At 41.7% G+C, this 22,246-nt stretch overlaps 2 protein-coding genes across 10 annotated transcripts in view; both read right to left on the bottom strand.

The window, feature by feature from the left end:
- Positions 1-2,368: 2,368 nt before the first annotated feature.
- On the bottom strand, positions 2,369-10,327 carry LOC115401130 (galectin-9-like). Its single transcript, XM_030109319.1, has 8 exons — positions 10,173-10,327; positions 7,192-7,280; positions 6,842-7,046; positions 6,448-6,567; positions 6,083-6,304; positions 4,644-4,732; positions 3,303-3,459; positions 2,369-2,674 (listed from the first exon to the last, which is right to left on the bottom strand). Exons 1-8 carry the CDS (start codon positions 10,203-10,205, stop codon positions 2,528-2,530), a joined length of 1,062 nt encoding a protein of 353 aa, XP_029965179.1. The 5' UTR covers positions 10,206-10,327; the 3' UTR covers positions 2,369-2,527.
- Positions 10,328-13,088: 2,761 nt separating this feature from the next.
- LOC115400199 (kinase suppressor of Ras 1-like) overlaps positions 13,089-22,246 on the bottom strand; it is a 46,427-nt gene continuing 37,269 nt past the window's right edge. For 8 of the 9 annotated variants that reach the window (XM_030107912.1, XM_030107913.1, XM_030107914.1 and 5 more), the window contains 11 exons: positions 21,912-22,089; positions 21,068-21,122; positions 19,697-19,751; positions 18,500-18,748; positions 18,211-18,407; positions 18,030-18,126; positions 17,780-17,913; positions 17,572-17,703; positions 17,341-17,476; positions 15,983-16,110; positions 13,089-15,464 (listed from right to left, as the gene is read on the bottom strand). In XM_030107912.1, coding sequence (XP_029963772.1) covers positions 15,356-15,464; positions 15,983-16,110; positions 17,341-17,476; positions 17,572-17,703; positions 17,780-17,913; positions 18,030-18,126; positions 18,211-18,407; positions 18,500-18,748; positions 19,697-19,751; positions 21,068-21,122; positions 21,912-22,089 — 1,470 coding nt within the window. In that variant the 3' untranslated portion in view covers positions 13,089-15,355. Of the gene's footprint in view, positions 16,111-17,340; positions 17,477-17,571; positions 17,704-17,779; positions 17,914-18,029; positions 18,127-18,210; positions 18,408-18,499; positions 18,749-19,696; positions 19,752-21,067; positions 21,123-21,911; positions 22,090-22,246 lie in introns of all 9 variants that reach the window. The other variant, XR_003932777.1, reaches the window with a different exon arrangement.

Raw genomic sequence — 22,246 nt, 5'->3', positions numbered from 1 at the left:
TGCGTCTTGTTTCTGGAGTTGTCTCACTTTTTTTCTCTCCTTCCTTTCATTAGTGTGTAAAAATAGAGGTAAAACAAGTTGCGTTCAGGTTCCCGTGTGTTGTGCCACCGTTCTTTTTTCCCCGCCGGGCTTTAGCCGGACCTCCCGCCTGTTTTCTCAACCTTTGCAAATGTCACTCGCTGCCTGTTAAAGAGAGGGATAAAAAACACCTAAAGGCATCTAAAATTAGTGACACACACACACACACACACACACACACACACACACACACACACACACACACACACACACACACACACACACACCGGAGTGAATTAGTGGGGAATGCAGCCACACTGGCAGATGTGTGTTTGAGAACATTGTGAAACTCCTGTAATCTGTAATCTCATCAGAGGAGCCGAGCGCCGCCATTACTGACCGGAAAGCCACAAACTCTCAACGTCCGCCGAGCGGCTTGCGCCCAACGCCGGGCTGGTTCATCCATGTTTCATGGAAATCCAGGCCGCCATTCAGATCCATGACCTTCAAACCTCTGATCCTGGTTTCCAAAATCCAACTATATTATTTACTCAAGCAGAAAACAGACCTAAATCTTATTATTTTACCAAATAATCTCATAACTTTTCACCTAATGATCCAAAATACAGTATACACTGTTGCATTCAAGCTTCAAAAGGTCACATTCGAAGTGTGATGTGGTCAAAATGAGGGAAATGTGATTTACTTGTCATAAGACATCCGTCATGCTGCATGTTTTATGTTGTAAAGTTTTTTTATTTTGTATCAAAATGGGTTTCAACAAAAATAAGTATTGTAAAACTGAGAAAATGTGTAGTCATAAAGTAGTTTTGACTATTTATACATTCTGAATATGTATAATATTGACCTGTGTCAAAAAATAATCTGTACCATAATGTGAAGGCATTGAAGTCTGTTTCATTGGATTCTGATAAATAAGACATTTTCAATACAGCAGTACAAATCCAGTGGAAAAGTTAGAAAATTAACTTTTCCAGTCAATATAAAGAACATCATTGACTCTCACGTGTGTTCAGAACTCTGCTCAGAAACATGGATCATCTCTCAGTATGTGACTGCTGCCACCTTTCGGTTCCTCGCCGCTACTGCAGGGGATGATCAGGAGTTTGATTGACAGATGATCCAGTTTCTCAGTATGGTGTGCAATATTTTTACTTCCTGTAGATTTTCACGTTACTCACCATCTAATATCTGGACGGCCGAACGTCATGTGACTCAGTGATTAAAGCTGCAAGAGCGGTCAGCCAAATGTAATGTTTCTTTTACTTAAATATTTCTCGGAAAATGTATTTTGCTGATGAATAAAAGATTTTTTTTTTCTTCAGTGGTGTCAAACATATGACTCAAGGTCAAAAACCACAATGTCGGATGTTTAATTGGAGCCACAGGAAAACCACGAAGGAGCAAAAATAAGAAGACATTGACTGGAATATTTTGATGAAGAAAATCAGTTTCTAATTTATGTGTGATGGCTCACAGTGTGACTCTCAGACCACAGCAGGTAGATGAGGGATGAGAGGAAACTTCACTGATGAAACAGCCTAATCCACACAATTTAGTACTAAAACTAAGGGAAACATGGTCAGTCTCCAAAAATGTGTCTATAAAAGTTATCATCCTACAGTTTACAGCTCGCTGGTCTGCTCCAGATGAGGATGAAAATTGACTGTATTTGTTCCTGCATTAAAATAAGTTGAATTAGAAATTAAAAACACAATATGTGAATTGCTTAAACTCGACAGAAAGACAAGGTCAGGTGAGAAATACTCATGAAAGTTAAACCACTGTCATCCAGAAGTCATGTGGAAGTGACTTTATCAGTCATCCACATGTCACAAGTTCTTCATGACATTTAAAATTCAGAGAATTTTCACAACTTTTCAGCCAGTTTTAACCAGACAGAAGTAATGAAGGTGAAGTGAGAGCTTTTACATCAATATGCGTGACCTTTAACGACGGGCTGCAGCTGTAGGTTTGACCTTTGCATGTATGGATTTGTTCTGTGTTTTGATAATGGCATCAGTCACATGGCTTCATTTTTTCATTATTGTCAGGAATATGAAGTTTAGAGAAGCTCAGCCCTGGTAGGTTAACCTGGGAAGGTTAGGGGGGTTTTCTCGAGGATCAAACTGAGCTTTGAGGCTTCGTCTCAGTAAACATAAATTCTAAAGGGTTCCAATGAATGTTCAGAGGAGAGGAGAATCACTGAATGCTGTAATGAAATTTTGGGGGTTCTGGTTCAATTTAGTTTTTTTTTTTTTTTTTAATGTTGTAAAAGCTCATTTTTCTGCAAGATTAGGAAAATATTAAACACAACAGACATGTTGGAGAAAGTCCAGCTGAACTTTATTCTCAAGCTGATCGTAACAGGAGGATTTTAGCTATTTCCAGATAATGTAATATGTCATAAAAATGAGAATGAATAACTGCAGTTAAACAAGCAGTGAACCAGATGGACTGGGCGTGGTCGTGGCCCGGTCCCGGATCGCTACACGCTCACGGAGGTAAGGGAGACGTCGCCTTCGATCTCCAGAGACGTGATGCTTTGCAGCTGAGTGAAGCGGTGCCGGTACTCGTGAGTCTGCATCCCGTTGACCACGATCTTGAAGGAGTGGTGCTCACAGGTGATCACCAGCTGGAACAGACACAGCTCCGTCATTATCAGGCAAGACGAGTGCAACGAAAACCTCTAGCACCACCAGGGGGCGCCAAAATCCGACAATCTACTGTTGGATTTGATCTATCTGCCAGAATTTTACAGTCAAGTTCAAAACAAAACCATATTTATTGACCTCATACTTTAAAAAAATGTTGGTTGCTAATTCATAATTGTACCCTTTTCTCGTAAATGTGTGTTTTTTATACATTTATTGTACGTATCAATAAAGCTAACTAAAAAAAGAAAACTAACGTTTCCTATTTCTAGTTCTTTACTTTAGAACAAAGTCAGCACTGATAATATCTGAAGTGTTTTTGCAATATATGTTAAACTGTAACCTGAAGGTTGAAGCTGATTTAAAGATAAAATAAGTTATTGCATTGCATAAGGTTTTGCATTTATGGTGCAGTGCAGTATGCACATATTGACACAAGACTGTAAAAGTGTTACTTTTACGATATCTGTTGGATTTCTTTTTTTTTTTTTTTTTTTTTTTTCATCCAATCAAGTGGTGAAGTGGGTTTAATCCAGTGATCACTGATCCTGTGATCAGGGATCATGTGACTATGTGATCCAGTAGTGAGTGATCTGTTTGCAGGCGTACTGTAAAAGGTTGTCCTTGGTAGAAGGGCATCCCGCCGCCGCGCTCCTCGGAGCCCCAGTTGCCCCGCTGCTTGGTGTTTCGGACCACCGTGTTCTCGTCGAAGCGCGGGTTGTAATGCAGAGCGATGCCAGAGGAGTGGCTGAGATTCACACAGAACCTGAGAAGGAAGCAGAACATGTTCTTCAAAAGTGACAGAGAGAACTGGATGCACACTTCTCAGAAACCCATATAGTTTAGTCATGAATGATAATCTTCATACTAGATGCTGAGAGTAGCATGAAAAGTCATTTCTAGTCTGACTTCAGCCACACGTTTCAAAAAAAATTGTCAGAGGAGGAAATTAATCATTTGTATGATTGAACATTACAGGTGATGCATTGCATCAGATGGTTTAAATATTATTAACATCCAATATTGACCTTTGATCTTGTCCTTGCACTGAGACTTTCCAGATTCTTGAGTTGTGTAAACAGGTTTACACAGTTTCAGACAGTATTCCGATACTGTTCCACAGTTTTTAGGCAAATTTTGTTGTCGAATGTAGATCTTTACTTCTGGGAGACTCTTCTTCTCTGGCGTGGTCTCAACACACTCCAGCTTGTGACTGTACCGCACAGAGGATGAGCTGCAAGCACTGATGGGCTGGTCAGCGGTTCATGCGGTCAGGTGATTGGCAAGATCACTATTGCGAAAGCTGGGATTACAGTTTGATTTCCAGTGTCAATTTTAATTTGCAGAAGTCAAAAGTTTGATGACTCGACTGCATGTGACCACAGAGAGGCTGAGTCCTCACTGAGAATGGAAGGGTTCAAAGTCCAAATTTTAAGACTCTTCTTTTAAACATTACCATTTATTGACTATGAGCAAGGCTACAGAACACTGACCCAATAGTCGGGTTAGTTATTTGATTGGTTGTCCCACTTTATTTAACTGTGGCAGTGCTTCAGTTCAATAATGTACAAAGGTATATTATGCAGTAAATGTTACTACACTTCTATCTCAATCTAAAAAGAGGATGAACCAAAAAACACACATTATGTTAAGTAAGTTGCATTCATGAATATGGAAAACCAGTGAAGTGTTCCTAGATTGGATTAAATACAAGGAAGAGCTGAGGCTGACATATTAATGAAAATTACAATGTCTGAAAATGTTTCCAATGTTCATGATTGTATCTGGTTCTGACCTGTACAGAACGCACAAACTGATATTCCATCTGAAGTTGCTGAATTTTCTAACTCTTGTTCAATCTGTTTGATCATCACGTCCTGAGTTTGGTTTACGCCGCCACCAGGTTCAATGTGTGAACTAGTTTGTGTCTAAGTGATAATGAAGTGAGACCTTTTGGCATTAGGGTGCACAGATCCCTGGATCGTGATGGTCCTGCCCCGTCTGAATCCTCCACTGATGGGACTCTTGTAAGGAACCACCTGCAGAGAAATGGAAACATAAAACTCGTTATCTAACCATTCGCAGGAGACTGGAGCAAATCCCGGCAAGCAAGAGTACAGATGTGGACACGTGACCAGTCCATAGAGAAACACAGCTTCACTCACACAGACTTACACCTACCACTGTAACACTCTTGTTTCTTCTGACAAACCTATTTGTTTACTAACTTTTAATTTAATAACAGTGTTTTTCTTTCATTTAAACATGTTTTACAAACTATAAAAGCGAAACTTCCTGTGAGCTCAACAGGTGCACAACAGCTGATCGATCTGCCACTTTGAATTGGTCAGTGTGTTTTGTTTTCTTTTTCATTTTAATTATAATATCATCATGATTCTCTCATGATGATGTTGTAGCAAACAGCTTATCCACCAGGGACGACATGGTTTTATTGCTGTCGACTTGTTAATCAGTCGGTCAGTTGGTTGGTTGGTTGGTCGACTGGTTGGTTTATCGAGTTTTTGGTTTGTTGATTGGTTGCTTGCTTGATTGGTTTGGTAGCTGGCTGGTTTCTTGGCTGGTTGGATTGTTGATTGGTTGGTTGGTTGGTTGGTTGGTTGGTTGATTGGTTGATCAGGTTTTTGGCTGGTTGGATGGTCAGTTGTTTGGTTGCTTGGCTGGTTGGGTGGTTAGTTGGTTGGTTTATCAGGTTTTTGGCTGGCTGGTTGGTTGGTTGGTTGGTTGGTTATCTAATTGGTTGGTATATCAGGTTGTGGGCTGGTTGGATGGTTGATTGCTTGGTTGGTTGGTTAGTTGGTTGGCTGGGTGGTGAGTTGGTTGGTTTATCAGGTTTTTGGCTCTTTGGCTGGCTGGGTGGATGGTTGGTTGGTTGATTGTTTGGTTTGTCAGGTTTTTGGCTGGTTGGTTGGTTGGTTGGTTGGATTGTCGGTGGGTTTGTCAATAGGATAATTCATAAAACTGTGTAAGATTTTCTTTTTTTTTCCTTTAAATGGAAGGGAAACAGAACAAGGAAGAACAAATGATATTTTCAAAGAGCTCCAGATCATAATCACACCAGACGAAGGTATGTGCTCTCTGAGTTCTTCCTTGTTTGACATGGATCCACTCACATATTTTTGCTCTGACACAGTTTAAAAGATATGCAGTGGAAACCATTAGTCATGCTCCTCCAGAAATAATTAAACTTCAATTTGCTTTTTACTTCAATTCATTTTTTTTTTAATCCAAAACAAGCCATTGTGCATTGGTGTTAATTTTCCTGGAAATTGTCCAATTGTCCTTTCATGAATCTACAAACTGGTAAAAGCTTCATGTCTGTAAAGACTGAGCATTATTTAGTGCAGCGGTTTTATTCCTCTGATACTCACAGGAGCTGCAGCAGGAAATCCAGGCTGTGCTGGAAATCCAGGCTGCCCTGGAAAACCAGGTTGTGCGGGAAATCCAGGCTGCCCTGGAAAACCAGGTTGTGCAGGAAATCCAGGCATCCCTGGAAAACCAGGTTGTGCTGGAAATCCGGGATGACCTGGGAATCCGGGATGAGACGGAAATGAAGGCTGTGAAGGGAATCCGGGCTGAGCTGGAAAGCCAAACTGAGGAGGGAATGACAAACAAGAAGAGAAGCCTTTCACTTTGGATTTTTTTACACTCTGTATATATTGATCTGTTCAAGCCCTTCAGGATTATCAAAAACTTGACAAGTAATCACAGTCAATAAAACTACTAGCACCCTTACCGCTGGGCTTTGAAAGGCAATGTTGGAAATCTCCACCACCCCGCCAACTGCGATGGTGTCCACCCTTTGAAATGGGATACGATGCCTGTAATCCATAAAGTGGGAGCCGTTCACGATCAGCTGGAAGAGAAAAACGAGTGAAGTTATCACCAAAGGTAACATGAAGGACTAATTATGACACAAGAGTTTGTTTGATACGACGCCCCGTTTTAACTTCAGACTATAGCTCCAACACGCTGGCTATCAATGTGACTCTTCAATCATGAAAATTTTTGAATCTGACTTTCACGTGACCTAAAAGCCCCGGTCATTTGGGGACATGAACGGGATTAAATGGGGATTGATTAGAAGGAAGACTGTTTTCCAGGTTTTGAGGAGATGCGGTTCCACAGACCTGGTAGGAATCACGGGACACTGTGATGAGCAGGGTGAAAGGAGAGCCACGATGGAAGGGCGAGTTTTGCTTCCTCTCCTCGGTGCCCCAGCGGCCGTTCTGGAAGGTGTTGGTGACCACGTAAGGGTGGCTATCGTAACGCGGGTTAACGTGGAGCGCGATGTCTGTCCCAGGCGCGGAGCCGCACTGTAAGTTCACATGAAACCTGCAGCATGGCGACACGCGACATCAAACATTAGTGACAACAGAAGCACCACAGTACTCAAAAAGACTCTGGAAATGAGGTCCCATCTTCCACTCCTTTAAGAAATGTATCCTCTCCTGCGGCACCACTGGTTGTGTCCTCTGACCTGTCGACGCCATGCTGGACTCGTCCACTGATGCTGATAGACTTCCCCTCCTGCAGGCCGCCCTGGATCGATCCGGTGAACGGGATTGGCTGAAAACACACATTTTGATTAACATGCAACATGTATCCATCACATGCTTCTGTGTCATCCAAACTCTATTTCTGCCTTTAGTGTCGTTGATTCCATTTCATTTTACTGTGCATGCATGCCACAGTAGATTGACAATACTGACAATGGAAGACTTCAGAGTATCGTGACTTCCAGTCCGTGTTCTACGGGGACTTGGTAGTTTTATAGTTGAGAATCACAATTCAACTTTGTTGCTTGTCCACATAAATGTTCACACTGTTCATAGCATGATATTTGCTGCATGCATGTGTGTGTAGTTACATTACACAATCAACCAATAATGCCGACTCATGGCCTGGCATGCTAACTTTTCAGCGCTTCTTCTGATGGCATGTAATTTTCAAAACATCATGTAAACAGAAAAATTCTCTGAAGCAAGCACATAAAAAGGATGTCTTAACTGAGTGGTTGAAACTTCATAGCTAGTGAAGTTCTTGCACAATGTGGTGTCACTTTCAAATGAGATATTTTTATCCCTAGACAGGAAAACCTCACGTAGCTGAAATGTGAGTGAAATAATTCAACCTTGAGTAGGTAAAAGTCGAACTGAATTGAAGTGGATTTTAAATCTTTGTGCTGGACGCCTTGTCACTTTGAAAATGATGCGTTTTCACTTGAAACGTTGAAATATAAACTGGAACTCAAAGAGCTCTTTTTCTTCCTGGACCCAGTTTTCACCAGGCACCTCGGCGCTCTGTTTCTCTTTCTCTTTTATCGAACACATTCACATGTGTGAAAAGCAGGCAGCATTTCAGAAGCGAAGCAGTTTGCTTTTAGTCATTTTGGCCATTTGGAGCTTTTGACTCATGTAATATTGAGAGAATTAAGTGAAATATGATCCGCTGTCAACACAGTTCAGGGCAGTAGCGCTTCAGCTATTCTGCCGAATACATTAACAAGCAGAGCAAGAATGTACACAACTGAACGGGTTTAACTAGTTTCACCGTCAGACTATCTGCAAAAAACTGAGTTTTTTTCTCTCTCACTGCTTTTCTCTCGCCTCAAAACCCTTCACTGACGCGCCCACTGCACTTCCTGTTTGTAACTACGACTGAAAGTGTTCACTTCAAGCCTTTGACCTACATTTTAGCCAATCATCATTTTCATGGAGCAGCAGGGCAGAAACACACAAAGGAAGGAGTTTCCACCATTACTGAATCAAACTGAGTGATATGTCACCTCAGGCTTTTTGGTCTGACCCTGAACTGCAGTCTGCTCACTACTGACCCAAACTCTGTTCACTTAATCCACCAGCAATATCTATGTTACCGTTTACTCTTCCCACATCCTATAATCCGCTACATCTGCTTTATTTTACCTGCAGTTCACCACAGAAGAAAACCACTGAGAGGAAAAAGCTACTGAAATGTGAAACTTCATTCATCAACTACTCCAGAGAAGGATGGGACATTGTGTTTATGGCACGTCAACCATCTGACCACAGAAACCACAGACGGGATGGATGGATTGTTCAAAGGAGAAATGAACTATCTAACATCACACAATTATATTTGAACAATATAATTCAAATACAGGTGTCCCTAACACACCTCCATAAATCTGCTTTACTCTTCAGATGAGGAAGTTTGTGATGGTTTTATCAGTGTTGGCAGGTTTCCATGTTTTTCACCCAACAGAGCCCCAAAGCCCACATGGTTGGACGTAGTCTCTATTTATAAAACCTGAATTCTACTACAAGAGAAACAGACATTTTGCTGTTCCTAAATGAAGACAATCTTAAAGCAGATTGGGAGTAGAGGTTGTGCTCGGTTTTCTTGATGTCAGTCTTCTAGACCAAGTGGCACGGTTTTATAGTTTAACTTACCAAACTGAAAATTCATTCTAATTTATATTTGGAAAAAAAGATCAAAGTGAAATCTAAACCACATTGAAGTGAGTGATCGTTTAACGCAGACAAAAGGATGCTAAGATTTTATCTAAAAACATGGCCATTAACCTTGTCATCCAATTCATTTGGAAATGTAAACTCTGGCATAATGAAATGTGTAGTATGAAACGTTACACTCAGTGCAACAGGTAGAAAACCTACTAAACATACTACCTCTTTACTACTACTAAACTTAACATTACCCCCCCCCCCAAATTCGATAGTTATATTATACATAAACTGCTATTTTGGCACTTTTTATTCTTCAATAATATACAAGCATCAGTAATTTCATGTGAATGAAGCTTAAAAACTTGATTAGAGTAAGAACTTTGACCTCTGCAGAAAACAGCTCGTGTTTCCGTGTGATGTGAGTTCAAGATGACTGTCTGAAAATACTGATCACTTCATTGACTAAAATGGTGTCGTTATAAAATAGCTACTGTAAATTAGGCGCAGGAAAAATAACATTCATTATTAGAATTGGTATTTATGAAAGTGTAATTTAATGCAAATTTCATCATTTTTGCAGCACTTGACAGTATGCAGTAAGCTGCATGTTAAATTATTATCAACGCAGCCCTAATACACATAAATATTTTAACATGATCATCAATCCCAAAACTATCAAACATGGAATCTAAACTTAGTATTAATGGTTTATTATCCATACTTTCTAGAATCATTAGTTTGGCGTTAATACTCAACAGTTTTTTTCACAGATAGTTGAATATCAATAATACAGTATCAATAGCGAGCAAGACTCGTCAAGTCGTTCCAAACGGTCACCAGACCGGAAGCAACAGAGACGGATTCTGACTCGAGTCTAATCTGATTCTAACCGGATTCTAACCGCAAAGAGCGGCAGAGGTCCTGAAGGCTCCGTTTGTCCCGGACGAAGCTGGACCCCCTCCCCGCTGCAGAGTAACGGTTCTCTCTCTCTCTCTCTCTCTCTCTCGCTTACCGGGTTATAAAACGGAGTCTGGTTGAAAGCCATGGTCCAGAGAGCTGCGGGGTCTGCGGGGTCTGCGGGGTGTGAGGAGCCGGATCAGGGTGGAGGATCCTGGTCTGAGTTCTAATGACCCGATTTTCCTTCCGAGTCCTTTTTTTTTTATCAGATTCCGTTAAGTTTCGATTTCACTAAAGGCGGAGCGAAGTGTGCGTGTGTGTGTGAGTGCGCGCGGAAGCGCGCGTGTGTGTTGTTGTTGTTCAACATGTGGTCTGCGGTCCCCGTGGTTGCTGTGATGGACCTTCTTCTTCTTCCTTTCCTCACCCGCTCCCCTCCTCTCTTTCTCTCACATTCTGTCTTTCCTGCGTTGTTTAAATCTCCAAACACTGAAGATAACTGAAAAGCATTGCGGTTTAATGACAGTACGACATTAAAGTGCTGTCTGGAACCCAAGGAACTCAAAAAAAGTATAACTATGAAAAACTGAGAGGTGAACTTGCTTTGGATGCAACACAATTAAAAGACAAATGGCATCATCTGCAAATACCTTTCTGCTATATTAACAATGTAAAATACTGATAAAAAAAAAAGACAGAATAATAAAATTGTACTTATTTTTCTTAAAAATGTTTTTAAATAATATCAGGTTTTTAAATAACACGCATATATTTGGAGTTTCTGGTCGGCCCACTGAAGATCCTCTTTGACATGCAGGGCGAACAGAGGCAGTGGAACGGTTTTCCCTGCTTCCTGTTGGGTAAATAAACAACGTGCTGTGAACGTTGGTCTGTCTGACCAGCTGGAAACCACATCCTGCTCCGACTCCAGTTCACTTCAGGACATCTCAGTCACCAGCTCAGACCAGATAATGTGCAGAAATGTATTTCTGACTCACTAATCGTGCTCCAGGTGGGTTTATTTTCTACTAAAATGTTTAAAATAATGAATGCACACAAACTTTTGAAAAATTATATATATAAAAAATTCAAATGAATATTCAAAAATCCACACACATTTGCATGATCAGCTATGTTGTTTCACATATAACAAGTGTGTAAAAAATATTTAAAAACGTTTATAGTCTTTCATGAACTAGAATAGGCGTTTGAGGAGGGGCGGGACGAGGGGGGGTTATAAAGAATTAATGTGCAGAAAAATGCAGAAAAACATTTTGAACTGATCACCTAAATGCATGTTTTAATTCCTAAGTGCTTCTCAGTATCAAATATCAAAAAAATAAATAAACATTATGTTACACACAAATCCAATAATGCTTTTTCTGGTGTTACCGTTTTAAAACTTAATCATGTACAATGACATCATTATTATTACTATATTGCAACTATTACTACTACTATAAATAAATACATAAATAAATAATGTGCCAGAGACATCAAATGCTGAGTAATTGTTGATATTATCAACTAAATTGAATAAAAACAAACAAAAAACGAACAAAAATGAAGGATGGCAAAAAAGCTACAAGACACTGAGTTATTGTCATTATTATCATCATCATTTATTACCAATAAGCATTAGTGTTAGTATTGGTCTTGGATGTAAACATTACATGGGAACATGGATGTGAGATGTTAAAAAAAATGATCCTGAAGCAGCACAGAGTGATTCAGGAAGGAGAAATGAGGTTTGCTGGAAAACGTCCCACATCTGGAACCTGGTGAAAATCTGCTTGTGTTTCCACAGAGTGACTCATCTGACAGAATGGAGAGGAAAGTTCACAACAATGGGAGGAAAGCTGAAACGAAACCCAAACTCTCAAACAGATCAGAGTCAGTCTGATCTGTGACTCTGCATGGAGAGATCCTGCAGCATGAAGCTTTCTCAGCTTAACACTGTAAAAAAAAATGTACAGGAGTTGCAGGAAACCAGAAGCGGAAGTGAAAATATCTGGCTCCATTATTACAGACTGAATGACTTATTTAATTCACTTCCAACTTTTACTGATTTTAAAGTGAACCATTAACATGCTGCTGATTCAGTGCGGTTCATATTACTGTTAATGCTTTAATGATGGCAAATAAGATTTAAACTCCACATTAACAGGAAGGGAATCTACCTTCAATTGTGCAAGACAACCAGTTAAATGGTACCCAAGGTAGATTCTAAATATTAAACTTACTTAACAGTTTAAAGTAGCAAATGAATCCAGAAATAAATGCTTTTCCTCACAACACATTAAACTTATTTTTTTATTTATTTATTTAAGGATAGCCCCTTGAGATGAACCATCTCTTTTTCAAGGGGGTCCCAAAAAACAAAACAGAACTTAAAGTTCTTCTTCACAGCTGGAAAGTCCCAGGCACTCCTCAACGCAAGCATGTCTCCCTGCAGCCAGTGGAGATATTCAAACAGCCACTGTTCCGCAGCTCTTACCGGCTGTCCATCCAGGCTGATGAATTCTTTTGCACTTGTTCAGTCCAGACAAGAACACTTTTCTGATCATTACCAGATTGTGTTCTGTGTCCTCCTCTGAGCTGTCTGCTGCTCCATGCAGGAAGGCTGCAAGACAGGTCTCCTCTCCACCCAGCTGGCCAGGGGCCTCAGTCAGGTGACTGAATTTACCTGGTCTTTCTCCTTCCTGATGGGGGATGGGAGGCAGAGCCATCTCACAGCCAGTTTTGACAGAACATACATGTTAACAATTACAGTATTATTGCAAGTCCGTGCCAGGTTTGCATGAAATCTGAAGCTTTTTTTTTTTTTTAATTATGGTGAATTTTAAAGGCCTGAAATTTGACAAGTGTTTACTTTTCCTCTTTAACTGTTCACTCTGTCTGCTCATATTGAGGCTTTACAAAAGAGTCTTCGTTGACACCATCTGTCGAAGGCCTTCTTACTGATGAAGCATGGTGGTGGAAGCATCATGCTGTGATGCTGCGAGACGCATTAAAGAGACGACACCAGACCGCATCAATTTGGGATTATTTTTAATGTTTTCAGCGGTTCAGACTGAAATCTTACACGTTGTACAAAACAATCTACAGGTCATTCCCCTCCCCCCGGAAAAAAGGAAGGAAAAAGAAACAAAAATCACCAACAGCAGTTTCCACACATAAATATGAAGTGAAGTACCAGCTGTAAAGCCTTGAAATCCAAACATTCACACAACCTGCAGCACTAAACTGTATTTACAGCTATTGCAATAGCTTTTTGTTCCTTTAATTAAAAAAAAAAAAAAAAAAAAAAAGCATTACTGCTTGATGGAGTTTCAGTGTGCAGGTAAAACCTGATACATTCAGACATGTTCAGTGGGTGTACGTTACATCCTGCCCGAGGATGCACAAAACACACCCAAAGCAGCCACTTTCAGTTCACTAATAAGATTCAATGCAAAAAGACACTCACACACACACACGCAACAAAATCACAACTTTTTTAGTTTTACATGGCAACATAACTGCTGCTTGCAGTTCTCCTGCCTCACTGCACTCTGGGAGGAACCTCGCCTTTCACCTATATATGTGATCACCTGAAAAGGTGACATGTGACACAGAGTACTGTGCAATACTCGCGTAACGCCAACGCTGTCCAAAGTGCAGCAGTTTGGATCCAGCTTTTCATAAATGTGCATCCATCTGAAAGGTTTTAGTCAGGGAGTATCAAAGAGCATCGAACTGTGTGAAAAGTTCAGATGTGTTTTTTTTTTTTATGCTCTTTTAGCAAGTTCGTTGCACTTATCCCAAATGTTTCCTCTCAGTTTGAACATTCTGTGTTATCTTGGTGCAGTTTTAATAATGAAAAAGAGCTTTCACAAGTGGTTTCATGAAGGAGAAAAACAACAGTTGACACACACTCACACACACTCACAAGGACATGTCTTCACTGTGACGGCAGGTCAAACGTACCAGTGTTCTGCTGTAAAGAGTACCGGCCCAGTTCAGACACAGCTTCACACTGCATTTACACCTGATGTTGACTAGTAATCTGGATTATCTCGTAAAAAAAAAGAAACAAAGTTAATCTCAATCTGACTCAGAGGTTCACAAATTTGTGGCTGAAAGACGTGTGTGTGGTGTGAGATCATTCAAAAACTCCTATCGGCGTTCCGATGTGTTGTTTGATGAGCTGCTGGCCTTTGAACTGAAACTGACTCATATCCTCCACAACCGAGGTGGTCGTGCAACAGATAGGTGAAACTATCGCTCAAAATGTGACGCAAGCACCAAACTTGCCACAAATACTCCCAAGGGGTGACTTGTTTTGAAAAAAATATGCTGGCCACCTAGAATTCAAGATGGCTGCCATTTTTAAACGATCCACCTGAAAAAAGTCTTTTATCTGCTGCACTGGTTTAGAAGATGGAAGGATTGAGTGTGAGAAATAACAGGAGGATGTTTTCTGCCTCTCCAGCATTATCTTTGTACCATTTGAAGTTTGTGGGAACCTCATCCAGAAAGTGGAAACACTTTCAGTTTGAAGTGACTTGCTGTTCTCTGTATTTCCATCGAAGTTTGGCTTTGCTGTGTGACTTCAGTGAGTCTGAGATCTTTATCTAGAGGTGAGAGTGAACGTAAATCTACTAATGCCACAACTTTTGGAAGCATTGATGATAAGCATGTATCACGCTCAACAGAATGAATGAATGCAGGGTTCGTCCTGGAAAATGATTCAGTCCTATTGGCAAAAGGCTTCATCTTAGATCTCCTACAGATGGAACTATGTACTTTAAAACAGATGGCAGCATCTTGTTAACATTCAATCAACTCAAACTGGCATTATAAAGTGCTTTGGGGTTTGCTGAAACAGTGGAATCTACCATTTGAAAACTCAAGCAGGTTCAGGCACAACATTCAAACTCCAGTTAACCCTTTACCGGACACTCCTTCAGATATATAAAAATGGAGAATTAAAACACTTGAAATATCCAAAGACCTAATTTTTTATGTAAAAAAAATCTGTTGAAAAGAGTAAAACTGACCTACATGATGATCTCATAATTTATGATTGAAAAATCTAAAAATAGGCTAAAATTGGCAAACGTTCGATCTAAAGCTGTTGTTCTGTGAGTCTGGTGACCTGCACCAAACGCTGCGATGTGCTTGTGAGGGTAAGCAGAAAGCTGCATACTTTAGACACCCTGATGCACTCAGGGACAGATCACATGTCAACACCAAGTAAAAACACGGAGCGTCTGCTGGATCCGACACAAATAAAGCGTGAAGGAGCACCGGCGCGCCTCAGCTGCTGTATTTGTACTCGTATGGACAGGGTGCATGTAAACCCTGATGGCAGTGATCTCTCAGGCACTGATCCTGGTGGTAATGATGATGGTGGAGATCCCACGGCCTTCACCGGGAGGAAGGGGGGGAGGAGGCAATCAGGGGGGCAGGAACGGTGGAAAACGAGCAGACACACAGAATTGAGGCAAAGATGCAAAGATCCAAAGGAGCCCAGGGAGATCAGGAGGAAGGAGAACAGGACAGGCAGAGGTGGAGCAGGAGGCACCAGGACAGGAAGTCATGGAGGAAGAGGAAAAAAAAAATGAGAGGTGAAACTCTGAAACAAGAGAGAGCAGACTGCAAACTGACAGGTGTGAAACTCCATCTTAAAACGTTATAACCTAAAAATCAACAACCGCGGTGAAATAGAAATAAAAGGTCTTTTATATTAGTTAATTCCCAGCAGAACATCTTCATTCACATTCTTTACAAAACACTATTTACAGCATTTCCTCTTTTTTTTTCTGGAGGTGGGATTAGTCCTTTGAGCTCGTCATACACTCTGCTACCCGGACATGCTGCTGTGAACGAAGCAGGCTGCTTCACTAGGGGGGATGAGTGCGCGTCTCTTCCTACGATACGTACGTCTTCCAGAAGTGTCCGGGGTGGGACAGCCTGCGGTTGAGTTTGGGAAGTCTCTCCAGCATGTCGGTCAGCTGGGTGAAAGTGGGCCTGCCGTCCGCCTCGGGCGACCAGCAGGAGGACAGGATCTCCTGTGGCCAATGAGACAACGGTACAGATACATGACACAGGGAGACCCACAATGCACTGTTTGATTCCAGCTGCGTTGGACTTTGGAATTTCAAGCCGTTTCCAGAGCGACATGCTGTGTACATTTTCCGTGATTCTGATGTTTCCATGTAAAGAAACATTTTTCTAAACGTTTTCTCAAACAAAAATGCAAAAGCAATGCATTTTCCTTTGAGACGTTGTGGAAACAAAAAGTCTAACCTCTGGGTCATCACTGTCACCACAAAGAAATCCAAATTTGAAAAATAAAGAGACAAATCTTGGAGATGATCATTCAGAAAGGTACCTACACATAAACTATTGGAAAATAAGTCCATAAATAAAAGTCAAAGGTGTGGGGGGGGGGCAGCTGAGGAAATGTTTCACACCACAACATCAGCAGCTTGTCTGCTGAATGCTGGGCTGATCTGCTGCTCCTGTTCAAATACTTCAAAAACTGACAGTCATGAACAAAGCAAACATTTTCAGAGGTGGTGAATCACACTGTGTGTTGTAAATGAATCTATTAGCATAGGCTCATCCAGGTACGTGATCCATACAAACACTGTGAGCCATGTCAAGTTTACTTGGGTTTTAGCTTTGCAACATTTTAGTGGGTTAGGCCCACTGTTGATCTGTTGCACTTACAAGATTCTTTTTAATTTTAAGCATCTCATTGCTTTTACTTTTATCCTTAATTGCAGCGTAGAAATCAGCTGCAATGCTACTGCATGTTTTTTTTTAAGGTCAGGTTGTGAGTCTGCTAGTGGCGCGTTGCCGTCTTTGTTTGCTTCTTTAAATTGTCCTTTAAGGAACGACTGTTGTTAAATCAACATCACACATTATTGTTTCTGGAACACGTGACCATGTACACGTGTAGATTATACCTTCTGCAGTTTTGCTACCCTCAGCTATATGAAGAAGGGTTTTTTCACATCCACTAACTATAGCAGAATTTCACTTCATTCACTCCATTTCACTACTGCCTGTCAAATTAGCTCTATGGTGAAGTTCAGATATTTTGTTGGGATATAGCAAACAACACCAAAATGAGCACAACCCCACTTCAATATGTGGCACACAGACAATCTGCCTCAAATAAACAGGGATACTTGTGGAAATTGGATTGAAGTTGAATTTGGAGACAGGCTTGTTTCAGGTGTGATCAGCTCCCTGTCTTTGCTCCAGAGTCTGTTCTCTGCCTTCAGACTCACCGTGACCTCTTTGCCCAGGTTGGCCTCAGCCAGGACCCTCTTGATGCCCTCGTTGCTGCCCACCAGCCAGATCTTCGCCTCCTCGGGCTGGTTGGTGATCGGCCAGTCTCCGACCTGCAGCTCATACCAGATGGTGCTGGAAACGACAGAGCGACACAAAAGATCACTGTAGAACCAATCAGTTCCAAATCTCTGTTATTTATACCTATTTATCAATAAATCAGTCAATACCCGAACGCATAAACGTCTGCGGCTTTGGAGAAGGGCAGCTGGTCCTCGTCGACTTCGGGACTCATCTTGTGAATGATTTCTGGGGCGAGGTAGCAGATCCAGCCTCGTGGTATCCGCACCACATTCTTTCTTCTGCAGGGTGAAGGAGCCATGAGAACCAAAAGACAGAAACTCACTCTTACACCCCGATCCATAACCTCACCCCTACCTGCCCACCTCCACCACTCCAGACATCCCGAACAGGCCGAAGTCGGTGATGACCACCTTGTTGGCGTCATAAAACACGTTCTTGGACTTCAGATCTTTGTGGATGATGCCCTTTGCGTGCAGATAACCCATTCCCTGTAACAGAGCCAGATTTGCTGAATCAGGATATTTCAGTGAGTAAAGGTTTACTATGATTGTCAAGGAGTGTGAGCCGTAAACAATGTATTCAAACTTTAACATATAACTCTCACCTTTACGATCTCCTGCGCAATCTGTCTGATTTTATTGATGTCAAGCATGTGACCTCTTTCTCTGACAACCGTGTAAAGGGTCAAACCTTTACAGAAACTGCAGAGGAAACACAGTAATAAAAGTCAAACTGCTGTTCAAAATTCCTCCATCCCATCAAACAGGAGAGGAAGACTTCTGTACCTGGTGATGATGGCGAGGTGAGGCGGGGCCATGCAGGCGCCCATGAACAGCACCACGTTCTCGTGCCGGGTCTGCCTGTAGTTCATCACCTCCTTCTTGAAGACCTTCAGGTGATCCTGGTTGGTGCCGTCGATCTCCAGCAGGCGGATCGCCACCTCGCCATGCCAGCGGCCTTTATGCACCTTTCCCCAGCGACCCTGAACAGGAAGCACAAAGTAGTCAGGTTTAGAGTAAGTCTACAGAAGCCACATCTCCAGAAGCGACGGAAGCTTGGCGTTTCGGTCCTCGCCTTGCCGATGAGCTCCCCCAGCTGCAGCTGCTCGTACGGGATGTCCCACTCCTGCAGGTAGACGCTGGTCTGGCTCGCTTTCCGAGCGATGAAGCCCCCGGAGCGGCCCGAGGTCTCACGGCGGCATATAGAGGAGGGAAGGTCCTCTAAACTGTCCTCGTCGTACTCCTCGGCGGGAAAGTCTTTATTTCGGTCACTTCCGTCCGTTGCTTCCACGCCGTCGGTGGGGTCGTCCTCCTCTGCACTCGTCTAGTGGAGGAAAATAACAGAAACAAAATGAAAGTGTCCCTGCAGCGCCAGGCTCCCACAAATCAGACAGTAACTCTACAACTTCTTGTTACAAGTCAAAATATCATTTATTTTGCTTTATTCACTAATTAATAATGTCAAAAGGCTTCAGAGCTCTACTGATGTAGACATTCACAACAACAGTTCGCTCCAGAGAAGAATGATTCCCAGTTTTACAGTTCAGAGTCACCCCTGATAATAATAATCCAACATAAACAGACATTTTTTAAGCCTTTCTTTTAGTATAAATATGCAGTTGATAAAATCTCACAAAGATAGAAATTTAACAAAAGACAAACATCAAGACGTAAATGTTCATTTGTCGTTCATGCAAACTGTGACACGCAGTGTCTGCTAGCTCTGTATCGGCTGCCTGTCATTTATCCACCCATGAGGATAAATGCAGACACTTCTCAGAGTTCCTCTAAAAAGCAGACCTGAGTTTTGACATTTTGTGGGCAGAAGCTTCAGTAATCTGTACCAGTCGGTTAATCGCATGCTGGTGTAGTATTAAACCCTCGTCACGAAATATGGTTCGGCCTGTAGCTCAGGTTTCTGTATGACTCCCAGGAGTCCTGAGCTTTGAATGGAAAAACTAAAAAATAAGTGCTTTCGGTTTGCATTGCAGCTGCGATCATTGAGGAAATAAAATCTGAGTGAATCTGTCAATGTGACGGACTCTCGGCCACTGACAGTATTTTACAGCTTCACACAGCACAAAATGTCAGTGATTGTTTCAAAAATAGCTCATTAAAACACAGAGGAACAAAATTCCTGTAAGAGAAGATTCTTGCGACAAAGTGGAGTTTCACTTCTCCTTTAATCTGATCATTGTGTGTGTGTGTGTGTGTGTGTGTGTGTGTGTGTGTGTGTGTGTGTGTGTGTGTGTGTGTGTGTGTGTACACTCACCACCCTCTGTTCCTCTGTCGTCTGCTGCGTCTCATTGGCTGTCACTTGCAACGCTCTGAAAAGGAAACCATAACTTCCTCGGTCTGGGTGAAAATGTCGACAGATGAACACAAAGGAGTTTTTTGTTCCACTGTTTGTTCTCTCTTTTTATTTCCTCTTTTACATACTGTATATCACAGGAGTAAAGTGAGGAGGTGAACTTCATATATTTCCTGTGAATGAGCTGAGCTGCTCAAAGGACTTTTTTTTTTTAAAAAAAAAAAGGCTGCATGTCAATTTCTACATCTCTCCTTAATCCCTACCTAGATTAACAAGCCCTTTCATTCACAGGGTAAGGATTGTTTTTTGTCTTTCGCTGCTGTGCCAAGGGAATTTCCGTGCTGTGGGATCTATCGATTTTATTAGTAGCCATGGGCCACACACTTAACTTTCCACTCCCTATCAGGGGTGTCAAACATAAGGCCAGTGGGCCAAAACCGGCCCGCAAGAGGCTCGAACCGAGCCGCCCAAACCACCAAGCACAAATTGTAAAGATCTTAAATAAAACATGGATTTTTTAAAAGAAATTTCCTAAGAGGAACTGACAACACAACAGCCGCCGACCACTGAGTTTGTTAAAACATGCAGAATGGAGCAGCTTAAGAAGCTTTTTGGATATTTCACTGTATTTCACACCAGAAGGTTTCATTAAAATTGGACTCTATATAAAGATTGTGGTAATTTTCAGTAGTAATTGTTTGGGTTTTGTGAAAATATAGACATGTTCATCATTTATACTCTGCGCCACAACAAAGAAAAGCTTTACAGTTTAAATTAAAAGATCATCACAGCGCCATTTCACCGGTTCAGCTCACTCCAGATGACACTAGACTGTGGCTGTGGACTGTGTGTTTGAGCCTCTGCTGTAGATTATTTCCTTGTTCACAAGTGAAGCTCTGAGCTGTGAGCGCCTTCTGGTGGACAAACAGTGTAAGGACAGTTTTCACCAACCCAGCAGAGTGAAGGCACTTCATTCTGTATGAGGCTATACAGAATTCAATTGTGCTAGCTGATGAATATTTGAAGCCACAATTTGCAGTATATTGAGAAGAGTTGCTGATCTGATAATCGCCCAATGAAATAAAAATATCTAAATAAGGCTTTTGCTTAGAGGATACAAGCTTTTGATGAGAGGGACGTACTTAATTAATTTCACAACACTCCATTATCTGGCACTATTTTGTTTAAAAAAATCTAGTGTTTATTTGTCCAATTGTGTCAAATTTGAATAAGTTGCACTATTTCAATCACATTCACACACACACACATACACTTAAAAGCGTTGACCAAAAACAAAGAATGTGGATGTCTGTCAGGGGGATTTTGCCTCACCCGGAGTCGTGGTGGCTGCCAGCCAGCTGCGCCGTGTTCGAGGAGGCAGGAACATCTGGTGGAAAAAATAAAACCTCAGTGTTCCCGTCATCCATGTATCCTAAATAAATGTATTTAATACAACCGGTTACTGGACAAAAAAACAGTTGAGTAAACCTCGAAAAGAAGCTAGCCCCCTTATTCTTACTAAAGTGTGCAAATGTAACTCTGGCATTCATTCTGATTTGTTTCTTTCAGTGAAGTTTCTCTTTGGTGTGTGTCTGTACGGTAACTGACACTTTATCTGAGCTCCCAGCATTGTGTGATCAGTTTATTGGCTGATTTGCTCAGCTGGAGGAAGATGCTCTACAGTATAATGTGGATGTTAGAAAGAAGTATTTATCAAACTGCTGAAAAGAAGCAGCGATACAAGACCATATCTGCAAACAGCAGGTTAGTTAAAAAGGTGAGTTAACATGTTAAACGTGGATATGAGAGAAAGAAAAACACTGCAAACACGGAAACAGTGTCATTAGGATTAGGGGTGAATGTGGTAATAAGTTATGTTTTGTAAAACTAGTGTTTTGTCAGAAACTGACAAAGCACTGCTCCCTCACTTGGTAACAGGAGTTTAGGGAAACAGTAACTTTATAACACAACACACCCGGTTAATGCTGACAGATGAGCTGAATGGAGAGAGAGTAAAGTAATGAGCTCACGGAGACCTCAGCAACTACTTTAATTCCCAAAGTAAAGATCTTCACATCACGTGTTGCTTTGAATTCACAGCACAGCAGAAAGCGATTCAAATCAATTCTTTGAAATGAGATGTATGAGATCTGAGAATCATCAGAACGCCGCCGACCTGGGAAGTGGAAGCGCTCGTCCCTGGAGGCCAGCGGGGACGGGTTGCTGGTGGGAGGCGTGGTGCTCACGCTGGGTGGGTTGCTCTGCTGGAAGTGCGCCGGGGACGAGGGCGTGGAGGAGGTGGCCGACGACGGGTTGCTGCTGGAATCCAGATGACTCAAACTGGGCGCCGGCTTCTGCTGACACACACTGGATGGTTTAGTTTCAAACAAGCATGAACGCCCGTTTCCTCTGAGAATTCTCAAAGAGTTGTGTCTCCATGGTGTAAAATGGACACGTGTCCGACCCTGCCCTAATTCAGCTTCTGCATTAAATCACGACACCCAGCAGGGT

This window comes from Salarias fasciatus, chromosome 14, assembly GCF_902148845.1.
Source record: "Salarias fasciatus chromosome 14, fSalaFa1.1, whole genome shotgun sequence".
Lineage (NCBI taxonomy): Eukaryota > Metazoa > Chordata > Actinopteri > Blenniiformes > Blenniidae > Salarias > Salarias fasciatus.
Note: the sequence above shows the minus strand (reverse complement) of the source record. Positions and strands in the feature narration are given on the sequence as shown.